At 48.5% G+C, this 12,438-nt stretch overlaps 1 protein-coding gene across 1 annotated transcript; it reads left to right on the top strand.

The window, feature by feature from the left end:
* Positions 1 to 374: 374 nt before the first annotated feature.
* SIRPB2 (signal regulatory protein beta 2) lies at positions 375 to 6,154 on the top strand. The gene is given in 9 exon segments (XM_053447880.1): positions 375 to 379; positions 2,508 to 2,554; positions 2,557 to 2,857; positions 3,976 to 4,019; positions 4,022 to 4,318; positions 4,849 to 4,931; positions 4,933 to 5,010; positions 5,012 to 5,094; positions 5,992 to 6,154. Coding segments are annotated over 9 exon segments (1,101 nt in total).
* The last annotated feature ends 6,284 nt before the right edge of the window (positions 6,155 to 12,438 follow it).

Raw genomic sequence — 12,438 nt, forward strand, 5'->3', positions numbered from 1 at the left:
TCAAAGCCTCACAATAGAATGTTATCTGTTTTTATCATTTCAGGGTCTTGCTGTTCAGCTTTGCTAGATGGAAACAGAGCACTTCTCTATGAGTACTCCCTTCTATGTGTTCTACCCATTGCTTGTCAATCATGAGGTATTCCAGTTTGGCTGGTGGAAACAGGCACTATTCTCAGCCCTGTGCTGAGGGGAGGGCATCTTTCCATGCTTGTGTGTGAGATGCGGGGAAACGACCTGAGGCCAGGGAACAAACCACCAGAAAGGATTAGAGTGAACAGACCTGACTGGCTCACATCATGGTGTTTGAGGGCAGATGCTGCTGAACTTCTTGGAACTAAGGACTCCATAGACAAAAGCAATCCCTAGGACTGAACATGAGGTATGACTTAGTCACAACTGTGAGGCGGTTCCTGGGCTCCTAGCCCAGGCCTAGCCAAGGACAGGTGGGAAAGGTTTTTAGAATTCCACATCCCCTCCCCAGATCCTCTTAGAAGGAAACATCTGCCTCACCTCCCTACTCCCCCACCTCACTTGCAATGGAGAAACACTGTGATATCCTGCAAATATGTCTTAAGGTGAGATAGAGTCATCCGTCTGATGGTCACATACATCAAGGGGAAAGTTGGGGCACAAAGCTGATGACCTACATTGAGCAGAACTTTAAGTCACCTGATCTGAGTCCAGATCCTGCTCATGATGCCAACTGAATATATGGTCCCCTCATGTTTCTGCCCCCATCAGTTTTCTCATCTGGAAAATGGTGGTAACAAGAATAATACCTACCTCAGGGAGTTCTTGAGAGGAGCACCTGAGATGATGTTCATAACCCAGCTGTGAAAGAACTTGCATGAGAGGCCTCAGCCCTCTTTCTCGATATCCATTTTGAGGACAAACTCAGCAGTTCAACTCCCAAAGTGGTTGACCCCTGAAAATAAATATAATATTATATGTCAACTGTACTTCAAATTTTAAAAAAATGTTTTTAAAGTTTTAGAACTGTATATAGTACAATTTCTGGTATTTACTGTATGTAAATAATACTTCAATAAGGTAGTTTTTTTAAAAAAGAGAGGGGTGCCTGGGTGGCTTAGTGGGTTGGGCCTCTGTCTTCGACTCAGGTTGTGGTCTCAGGGTCCTGGGATTGAGCCCACATTGGGCTCTCTGCTCAGTGGGGAGCCTGCTTCCCCTCTCTCTCTGACTGCCTCCCTGCCCACCTGTGATCTCTGTCTGTCAAATAAATAAATAAAATCTGAAAAAGAAATGAATTCATGGGGCTGGGGGGAGGCACCTAGGTGGCTCAGTTTGTAGAACAGGTGACTCTTGGTCTCAGGATTGTGAGTTCAAGCCCATGTTGGGCATAGAGATTACTTAAAAATAAGAAAATCCAAAAATTACAAATTTTGGAGGACAAGGGGAGATGGAGAGGAGAAGGGAGTTGAGGGAAATTGGAAGGGGAGGTGAACCATGAGAGACTATGGACTCTGAAAAACAATCTGAGGGTTTTGAAGGGGCAGGGGGTGGGAGGTTGGGGGAACCAGGTAGTGGGTATGAGAGAGGGCTCGGATTGCATGGAGCACTGGGTGTGGTACAAAAACAATGAATACGGTTACGCTGAAAAGAAATAAAAAATTAACAAAAAACAAACAAACAAAAAAAGAAAATGTCATATAAGACAATATTCTCACTTGGAAAAAAAAAAAGAAGTCACAGGAAGCAGAGAGGATGTTTACACTGAATATCCCAGCACACGCATTTTGTGTGATATATTTGAGGGCTGAGAGCAGGAGCTCCAGAAACAGACTGTCCCCTTCTTATTGGATGAACTGTTAGTTTGGGTGACCATAACAAAGGGCCACAGACTGGTAGTTTGAACAACAGGAATGCATTTTCTCTTCCTTCTGGAAGCTAGGAGTCTAGATGAAGGTATCAGCTGGATTGGCAGCCATCTGCCATCTTCTCTCTGTGCCTCCACGCGGGCCTCCCTCTATGTGTATCTGTGTCCTCATCTCCTCTTCTTATAAGGACACCCATTATACAGGATTAGGGGTCCACCCTCATGCTCTCATTTTAACTGAATTGCCTCTTTAAAGACCCTGTCTGCAAATGCAACCACATTCAGAGGTACTGGGGGTTAGGACTCCACCGTGAATTTGGCCATTCAGCCCATAAGTAGTGATCCTGGGAAACTTACCTAACCATTTGGGAGGATAGTAATATGGCTGCCCACATCACAGGAGCATTGGGAAGAATAAATGGTAATACATGTAGGGCTTGGCACATGGTGGGCACTTAAGTGCCATCTATAATTTTTATGTTCTCCATCTAATACCTCCATTCTGTCTCTCCAGCCAACCTCCCCATCTTTTGCACTTTCCTCCCCTGACAATATCCCTCCATCATCCTGATCAATTGTTCCTGGTCAGCTAATGCCTAGATGGGGTCAAGCTCCCCTCTGAGGGCTCCAGGTTCTTCCTGCTCAGCACAAAGACTTTCTTCTTCTGTTGTAGGAGCAACGGGAGTGAGCAGCAGGTGCTACAGCCCAAGGGCCCCGTGCTGGTGCAGAAGGTAAGGCACTCCTACTGTGGTGGATGGTGGATGGCTCCGACACCAATGACATCCTTAAATGGGTCAAGGTGAGCCATCAGCACTGGCAGGAGATTTGTAACTTCAAACATGGCTGCTTTCCTGGGGTGACACCAGTGATCCAGCAGACACTGGAGCCACTTGGTTGTAAATATTCCATCTATATCCACAGTGTCCCCAGCAAGCATGCTGGAAGCTACCACTGTGTGGGGGTTAGTGACTTGAGTGAGAAATCAGAAAAGGTCCTGGAGGAGGGCACCTCCATGCTTGTGAATGTTGAGTAGCAGGCTCTACAGGTCCAAGCACCCGTTTCTGATCTGCGTCCCTTTACTCACAGCCATGCTGTGCACACGAATCCCAGTGGCACATGAAATAAGTGTGTCGCACTCACATGTGTACAGGCAGCGGGAAGGGTTCTGCCCCATGTGCCTCGTTCCAGGGCCATGTCTTTTTGCAGCTATCCAGAGTACATCTGTGTCGTGGAGATGGCAGGAGCAAAGAGGACAAGTCCCAATACCCCAAGCATGTTTCTGGCTTCTAATCACATCATGTCTACTAACAGCCCATTGGCTAAAGCAAGTCACGTGGCTAAGCTCAAAGTCAAGAGATCATGATATATAACCTTCTTCCCACCTCAAGACCCTGACAAGAGTAGGAATGCACCATACCGCCAGGACAGTCAAGAACTAGGGCTGATAATTTCATCTACTGCACTCCCCACGTTATCAGTCATGATATCTCTAAGTCCAGCAGCTATGACCTGGGTACTCAAATCCTGGGTCTGCCATTCAATGAGAGTATGTTCTTAAATTGATCACTTCAATTCCATATAATTCAATGCTTAACTTGCAGAATAAGTGACATTCCTACACTGAAGGTCATTCGGGTGATGAACTAGAAGAATGGATGTTTGTGGAACTACCCTGTAGACGGCTGACAGGCAGAATACCTGTGGCAGGTGGCTGGAGGCAGGGGAAATGGTGCATTTTAACTTGGCGCAAGCATGTCTGAAGGGCTTCCTGGGCTCCTTCCAAGCTGAGACAGGAGCCTTCTCTTGGTCCTACAGTCATCTAGGTTTCTGATCTCAGGGGGATTTTCTGGGCCATCTCCACCACCAGACTGAGAACTTCCTCTCAGCAGGGTATCTGTTCCTCCTAGCAGGGTATCTGTGTGCCCTGCTGAGCTTCATTTTTCCAGATCTTAACATCAGCACATAAGAGGTACTGAGAACTTCTCTAATGAGTGAATCTACTTGAGAGTAATGGCAGGATACAGAGGAAGTCGCTGAGTTGAGAAATCAGGGAAGAGGGGAGAGAGGGAAGATATGAGGGACGTCATGAGCGGACAGCGGAGGAAGAAACAGAATACAGCAAGGCCCCTCTCTTTGGCTTCAGGAGCCGGGGACCCAGACCCAGACCTCTGGATCATCCAGCCCCGGGGTTGGTATTGGCAACCACTAAAGACACTGTATTCCTGAACAGCACAGTGCTTGGAGATAGTCCCCCAGAACCCATTAGGTGGTTTCGGGGGGCTGGCCTGAGCCGGGAGGCCATTTACAACTTTGAAGGTATCTTCCACCCCAACATGACAGCAGTCCAGGACTCCAGGAGGGATTTTAGCATTCTTCTGCAAGGTGCCTCCACTGGATAGGTAGGCAACTACTACTGTGTCAAGTTTCAGAGGTTACTCAACGGACAATACCTGTCTGGACAGGGCACCAGGCTGAGAGTAAAAGGTGAGACAGGTGGTTTAGGAGGCATCAGGGGTGAGGGGGAGGTGGTCCACAGGGAACTTTCCGTCACATCCCAAATAAGCCAGCTGTTCTCAGCCTCCAACCTTACACAAGCCATTTCCTCTGCCTGGAATTCTTTCTCCCTCTCTCTGGAGAACTCCTACTCGTCCTTCAAGGCCCAGCACAAATAACCCCTCCTCTGTGAAACCTTCTGTTTCTCCTAGGCAGAGTTAATTTCTTGCCATGCTGGGCTCCACAAAACTTTGTATATAGACCATCAATGATTTAACTTCCTCTCTTCACTACCTTGCACTCTACTAGGTGTTATAGATCCTGCAATGAATCAGACATTGTCCCTACCCCAGAGATGCTCCCACGGGTCTAACTATAGTCCCTCATAGTTGCAGGGTTTGACTTCTAGCCCCCAATCCCAGGAAGACTCATCTCGATGACCCCAAGTCATAGCGTAGGGGCTCGGGAAGTGGCAGGACAGAAAAGAAATGGGAATGAGAGACTGTCTCCCTTCCTTGCAGCAAACCGCACTTCTCCCCAAGAGACAGAATTCACCAATGAGCATGTAGACAGGATGTTTCTATCAGGTAAATGTACCTACCTGCTGTGAAGGTAACCAGTCCCCACAGACAAGGGCAGTCAAACATGGCTTGGCTGTGGGAAGGGAGCAGTCCCTGACTTCTAGGGTTATCTGCCACCAAGAAAATAGTCCCAGGACTTCTTCTCAACTGCAGAACCAGGAAACCAGAGACCCATGTTGAAGCTCAGTCATAGAAAGGACTCTCTAACAACCAGTGCTCGCTGTTCAGAGGGCAGTCTTGCTTGAGAGGTAGTGAGCTCCCCGTGAGCCAGGGCAAGGATACAGCATGAAACTACATAACACAGCAGTGGAGAACATGGCTTTGTAGACAAGCATTCTGGGTTGAGCCTCTTTCTAGCTGTGTGATTGTGGGCAGGTTGCCTCACTCCTTAAATGGCTGTTGTCCTGCTCTGCGTACTAGAGGGGAGAAAGGATAAGAATCAGAGAGCCTACCTCACAAGGTTGTATGTAGATCTGATAAGATTTACACATGCCAAGTGCCCAGAACCATGCATGTCACATCACCTCTTAACACTCAGGGGCACTTGGGACTGGGGTGAGGTTGAGGGTGAGACTTGGGGTAGCAGCCCCGGATGCTCCCTATTGCTCAGCCCTGTTCCTGACATTCTTGGGAGCGAGACCACCTGGTCCCATCATTTCTCTGACATATATGTCCCTAAGCAAATCATATCCCTTCTCTAAGTCTGCCTCCTTATCTGTACCAATACATTATTGTCCTACCTTGCAAGGTAAGTTTAAGGATTATATTAGGCAATTAGGAAATGCTTAGCTCAAGGTCTGGGGGAGAGGAGCTGAGCAACCAATGAATGAACACAGTTTTCTATGACTGTCGGAAGTCAGGAATGCTGTCAAGATGATTAAGCGTACAGGTAGGATATTGGGCAAAGCCTCTTCAGATCCAGGACAGAAGGAGGGGAGGTCTTAGATCTCCTCTCTCAGTGTAGAGAGAATGTGGCTCCGTGGTTTGTAACAGCTGGGCCAGATTTCCCTGTGAGGACACTGAGGTCTGGACTATTGGGGCTTCACCCAGGGTCCTTCCTAAGCTCTCCCCTCCGTCCTCCAGACCTCCTGTCTATGCTCACACTTTGATCCTGCAGCTGAAGACAGTGATCTTGGCTGCACTCCTGCTGGCCTTGGCTGCCTGCCGGAGGAGGCCCCAGCAAGAAGACATCAAGACCCCAGGCCCAGCAGGACAGAGCCCCCCTTGGGGCGTGGGCCATGGGTGAGAGGTCAGCCCCAGAGTGGCTCCTCTGAGTCGGGAGAGAGGCCAGAGCTCCCCAGCCATTTCTCTGCCTCTGATCTCAACCTCTAGATGATCCCCAGGTCTCATGCCAAACTCCAGGATCTCCATATCTGGTTTCCACTCACCTGGTGAAGTTCTCCACTGAGCACTGACTGGGCTCCCTTCTGGTGTGCGTTCTCCCTTTGCAGCCCATGCAAGCCCTCCTTGTCCTTCAGGGCTTTGCCTGGCTCTCTTCTCAGGGCCCTTGTTCCTGCTACAGCCCCTTCTGGAGCCCCTTCTGGCTGGCTGCTCCCATCTTCCCCTCTCCACATTTTCTCATGCTGCAAGATCCAACTCCGAGACTTTCTGGAAGGTTTTCCTAAGCATCTCTGAGCTTGCAGAGCAAGACTGCCCAGGTCCCTCCAGTTACATCCTTCTCTCTCCATTTCCCGTCTTCTTTCCTTCCCCACCATGGCTGGCTTAGGTGGCTATAATAGTTAAACACAGGTTTGGCAACTTTTATAAAACTCTTAAGTCACAGTGGCTTAAGCCAGAAGAAAATTGATTTCTCTAGTAATAACCAAGCATAGGCAGGCCAGGCAATAGGGGATTCCTTCCTCTTGTGGCTACTAGGTCTACATCCCAGGCAGCAAGTCTGGGGAGGAAGGCAGGGAAGGAGAGTAGTACTCTCCCCTTCAAGGGCGCAGCTGGGAACTTGCCCACATCACCTCTAATTGGCTGGAATGTGGTCACATGCTCACAACTAGCTGCAAGGAGGGCTGGGAAATGTAGTCTTTATTCTGGCAGCCCTGTGCCCAGCTGTCATTCTTCACTAAAGGAACCAAAGACCAAAGTCAGTAGATAACCAATAATGTCCACCTCAGTGGCAAGAGGCAGCTGCTTCCTTGCTCTGAGTTCAATTCCCAGCTGAAAAAGCACATCTTTGTACCACCAACTGCCATAGGGAGTATAAGCGAGAACAGTAGTGCTCAAGAAGAGGATGTTTTCTCCCCAGTGTACATTTGGCTATATCTAGAGACACTTTTGATTGTCACAGTTTTGGGGTTGTGACAACTTGGGGGTTGTCACAACTGGCTATCACCATCTAGTGAGTAGAGGTCAGGGATGTTGCTAGACATCCTAAAATGCACAGGGCAGCCTGCACAACAAAGAGTTGTCTGGTCCAAAGCATCAGTAGCGCCGAGGCCAAGAAGCCAGGGGGAAGTATGACATGCCTGGCTCTCAATCCCGAAGTCCCCACTCCCTCACTGTGTGCCCCTAGTGACTAGTTAGTTGCTTCACGTCTTGGACCCTCATGGATAATAATGCAGACACAGATCATAATGTGGACTTCTCTGAACTAATTTGATTCATTTACTGTGGGCTTCATATGTGCTGTGTGCACCATGTACACTCAGTATTTGTGAGCTCCCTTTTTGCTTTCCACGTGATCATTTACTAGCAGCTGCTCTGTGGGGAACTGCATTAGCCTTGCTGTTTTTCATGACGACAATAGTAAAAACAGCTCTCAAAACCTCAGCCAAGGGAGACAGTAATTTAGCCTGAGAATTGCCTAAAACATTGAATGGCCATTAGAATGATAGCCTCCTGCCAGAAGATATCCACACCGTAATATCTGGAACCTGTGACCAGGACCTCATATGGCAAAAAGGGACTTTGCGGCTGGAATTAAAGACCTTGAGATGGGAATGGGTCCCGGATTATCCAGGTGGGCTCAAAATGCAGTCACAAGTATCCTGATAAGGAAGAGACAGGAAGGAGATTTGACATGGAGGAGAAGACAGCAACTTGACCACAGGGGCAGAGATGGGAGTGATGTGGCCACAAATTGAAGAAAGCCAGGAGCGCCCAGAAGCTGGAAGAAGCCAGAACATCTTCTCCACAGAGCCTCTGGAGGGAGGAGGGCCCCCTGACACCTTGACTCCTGCCCAATGATATTGATTTCAGACTTTTTGTCTGGGAAATGATGAGACAATAAGTTTCTGCTGCTCTAAAGCACCAGGTTTGTGGTCGTTTGTCACAGCAGCCCCAGGAAATGAACAGCAAGGAAGGAAACATGGAACCAAGCCTCTGGAAGAACTGTTTTGCCCCCAAAACCTCCTGGACTTTGCAGGGCCTTGCACAATTCAGTCCCTGCAAACCAACCCCCTCCCCAATTACATATCCCATTACCACCCCGTAAACTGACTCTGCCCTGACACCCACCTGGGCATTGGCCACACCACATTCCTGAACTCATCCAAGTGTCCCTGCTCAACTGTGTCCTTCATGAGGGCTCCCAGATGGCTCCATCCACCATGACATCTCCATCCCTCTCATTGCCCTCACGCAGCGGACGTGTTCTTCCCAGCATTCACTGCTGCCTGAAATAAACATGGGTCTATTTCCTTCATGAGGGCCAGTTGTCTCCTCTAGAATTTGAGCTTTCTGAGGGCAGGGGCCTCACTTTTCACCATTCATAAAAAGTCATAAAAACTCAGTCATAAAAAGTAGTTGAAGGTGGACAATAAGCCAGGCACTAATCAGTGTGCTGAGAATTAAAGAGAAAAGTCTGTTCTCTCAGGGCATCCCGACTACTGGGGGAAGACAGACAATGAGCCAGTAAATATAGATAAGTAACATGTCACATGGTGGTGAGTGCTAAAGGAATAATAAGGCAGAATCTGGGGCGGGAGGGTGCTTGCTAGAGCAAGGGAGAGGAGATACGTTTTATTTAGGGAGGTCAGGAGGGTCCTTAGAGGTAAAGTGACATTTGAGCAGAGACTTGAATGGAGTGAATAGACAGACTTGTAGCTATGGGGGGGGGGTAGTATAATAGGCAAAATTAACAGCAAGTGCAAAGGCCCTGAGGCAGGAGTATACCTGGCATGGCACATGAAGTATCAGTACCAAGCAGGTGCTTGGCACATATTAGACCCCTATAGGGGGTGTAGACAGTAGAGATAAAATCCACAATCTTGGGAATCTACTCAAATTCCTGTTCTCTATTCATCTCTTGGGTGAGTTCTCTCCAAGTGTCTTGGTTTTCTTATCCATAAACTGGTAATGATATTATCATTTCCCTTCTTAGGTAATTTTGACGCTGAAATGCATTGGTGCATGTAAGACATTAACTGTGCCAGCCCCAGTGGGTGTGCGGGTGGGAGCAGACCCCAGAAGAGGTAGAGAAGGTGCTAGCAGATAAAACAAACCATGGGTAACTCAGGGAACCTTGGTGGGCACTTGGGAAAACCTGCCATTGACAGACTGAAAGAGTGGGGGAGGAACTGGAGTCAGAGCTGCTCAGTCCAGCTCCTCCCCTGCTTTAAGGCCCAGAGCCCTGCACAGGCAAGATGACCCACCAAAGACAGAGAAGGGAGTGGGCCCTGAGCCACAGCTCCCAACACTGGCTCATCCTACTTGAGTCTCAGGATCTGGACCTCTGGAGGTCAGTGGCTGTCCTCCAAGTCTCTCTGAATCAGAGCATCTGCTTCTTCCCACCTGTTCTTCTGTTTTCTCCTTTTCTGCTCCTCTTCTTTCTCTCCTTCCTTCCCCACCAATGGTTCTTGCCCTCTCCTCCGTCTTCCCCGAAAAGCCCCATCGAACCTCCCCAGGTTTGGCCTCTGTGGCAGCTCCTAATGAGAGAGATGGGTCTGTTCACATCACTCTGCTCAGGCCTCCAGGGCCCCCACTTGCTCCTGCAGAGAAGGCCTAGAGCAAGAGGAAGGGGAGGGATAGACAGAGGCTTCCTGTATCCCACCACCCTGATGATGGCAGCCTTGAGGGTTCTGTGTTGGAATGGGGCAAGAGGGGGTACCAGGTCCGATCAAGTATACCCCACTATGACTCATAAAACACACAGAGCCCAGAGTGCACCTGGGTCACTGGGCCGGGAGTGGGGCAGTGGGAGGAGGGGGTGCCAGGCCTAAGTCAAGCATGATATTACACGTTTCTAAACCATCTAGATGGTACTATATAATGGCACTTTATCCCACATGTCATTCCCTGCCTTGTTCTTTGGCTCAACATTTGAGATTTCTCCAGGTTGATCACCTGTAACTCTAAGTCATGCATCTTCATGGTCATATGGCAACCCCCCTGTAGCAATCCATCACATTTGTGATTCTCTTGATGCTGGAGACCTGACTTGTTCCATCCTCTCACTATCGCCCACAGAAACAATGTCATCGTGTCTCCTGGTATGTGCGTGCCAGCATTTACGTGGGGTGAACACCCACAAGTGGAGTTGGCGGGGGATCTAGGTTTCGTGATTCTTCCACTCCACTAGGTTTGCCAAGTTGTGTTCTGACGCCTTAGCATCGCAAAGGAAGGTCCCTCCACCCACATGTCCTTCCAGGACCTCACAGAGCTGAAAACCCACTTTTAATAACCCGAACTTAGACCCTAACTCATTTGACGTATGAACTAAAAGTACTTTTTTGCATGGTTTTAAAGATATACCAAGTTTCCCAGGAATGAAACTACTGTCACCAGAGGGAAGACTGAACTTTGTGTTGTTCACAGCTTAACAAGGTTTTTTTTTCCTTACCATTTTGAAAAATTATGTCACCCACAGCAACACACTTATAATATTTTTTTTCTAGATTTTTATTTATTTGACAGAGAGAGATCACAAGCAGACAGAGAGGCAGGCAAAGAGAGAGAGAGAGAGAGAGAGAGGGAAGCAGGCTCCCCGCTGAGTAGAGAGCCCGATGCGGGACTCGATCCCAGGACCCTGAGATCATGACCTGAGCTGAAGGCAGCGGCTTAACCCACTGAGCCACCCAGGTGCCCCCACTTATAATATTTTAATCATGCATCAAACAGCCCTGTACAGGGGTGCCTGTACAGGTGTCCCACTCTTCATCTCAGCTCAGGTATTGATCTCAGGGTTTGTGAGTTCAAGTCCCATGTTAGGCTCCACACTCGGTGTGGAACGTACTTAAACAAGCAAACAAACAAAAAACAGCCCTGTACATAGAGGCAAGCCCCTAAATTGTTCATTTTGTCTTGCATTATATTTATCCCTGAGAATTGAAATACAGATCATTTTACTCCAAATTATTTCTCCAGTTAGGGCACAATGCTGATTTTTTCAACATGTGTAGGTCAGTTTTATTATATCTGAATTCCATTTAAGGTAGCAAAGGGGTGATAGAAGTGTTTTTTATGAAAAAGGGGATGTGGATCTGAGGAGGCTGTGAACACTGGACTGGCCCAGCTTCCATCCCCTCTCCTTGTTTAAAAGCAGGCCCTGAGGCCCAGAGATGGCAGAGGCCCGCCCTCACCAACCAGCTTGTCCCTGAGAGCCCAGCCTGCATCTACAATGAATACTGAGGGCAGTGTCTCTGCAGCCACCTCACTTGGGGAAGGCATGTTTATGGATCGGCAGACTCAGGCCATTTCTCCCCACCACGAAGGCACCTGTTTTATGGAAAAGGACAAGTTTTATTTATTGAAATTGGATCATATCCCAGAATCAGCTCACCACTCATCAGGGGGCCAGGTACCTGCCCTGCATCCTTGTTCTCAGATTGTGACCTTGAATTTCTCATCTGGCTGCTCAGATACTTGGTCTCATTCATTCACTCCTTCATTAATTCAGCAAAAGATCATTAAGTGAATATTTTATACCAGTGACTACAGGTTCCAGGAAATAAAATGACAACTAACATTTGCAGAGGGCTTAGTAAGTGTCAAGCATATCTCTGAACAGTTCGCACTGGATCCTCACACCTCCCTCTGAAGTACTATAAGGGGCTCCATTTACCCATCAGGATACTGAGGCTAAAGGTAATCGGCTTCATGTTTGGGTTTCAACCCCAGGCTGAGTCCAGAGTAAGTGCTGATAAGCCATATTGTGCCTGAGACAGCCACAGCCTCTGCTGTCACGGGAATGGTGGCCCTTGGGGAAGGGTGACACTTAACATGGCATCACAGGGAGTGCACAGGATATCTGATGGAGAGCCCAGGGATGCAGAAAGGCCTCCTTGAAGAGGGAATACCTAAACTGAAGGGAGGGGATGTGCAGAAGCTGACAAAGGGAAGAGGAAGAGAAGAGAATCCCAGGCAGGATGGCAAGAGACAAGAGGGCAAAGAAGCTGAGGACCTAAAAGACAGGATTGGGTCTCAGAAGGTGCCCTTGGAGCAGGAGCCTGAAGAAAGCCGGGGAACACCTTGCCCACTGGTAAAGAAAAAGGGAATTGCCGCCGCTGGCAAAAGGCTCTGATGCAAATGCACGCTTGGCAGCAAGTAGGGAGCAGAAGAGGAATTTAGGGAAGCCTAGGA

Source organism: Lutra lutra, chromosome 9, assembly GCF_902655055.1.
Source record: "Lutra lutra chromosome 9, mLutLut1.2, whole genome shotgun sequence".
Taxonomy (NCBI): Eukaryota; Metazoa; Chordata; class Mammalia; order Carnivora; family Mustelidae; genus Lutra; species Lutra lutra.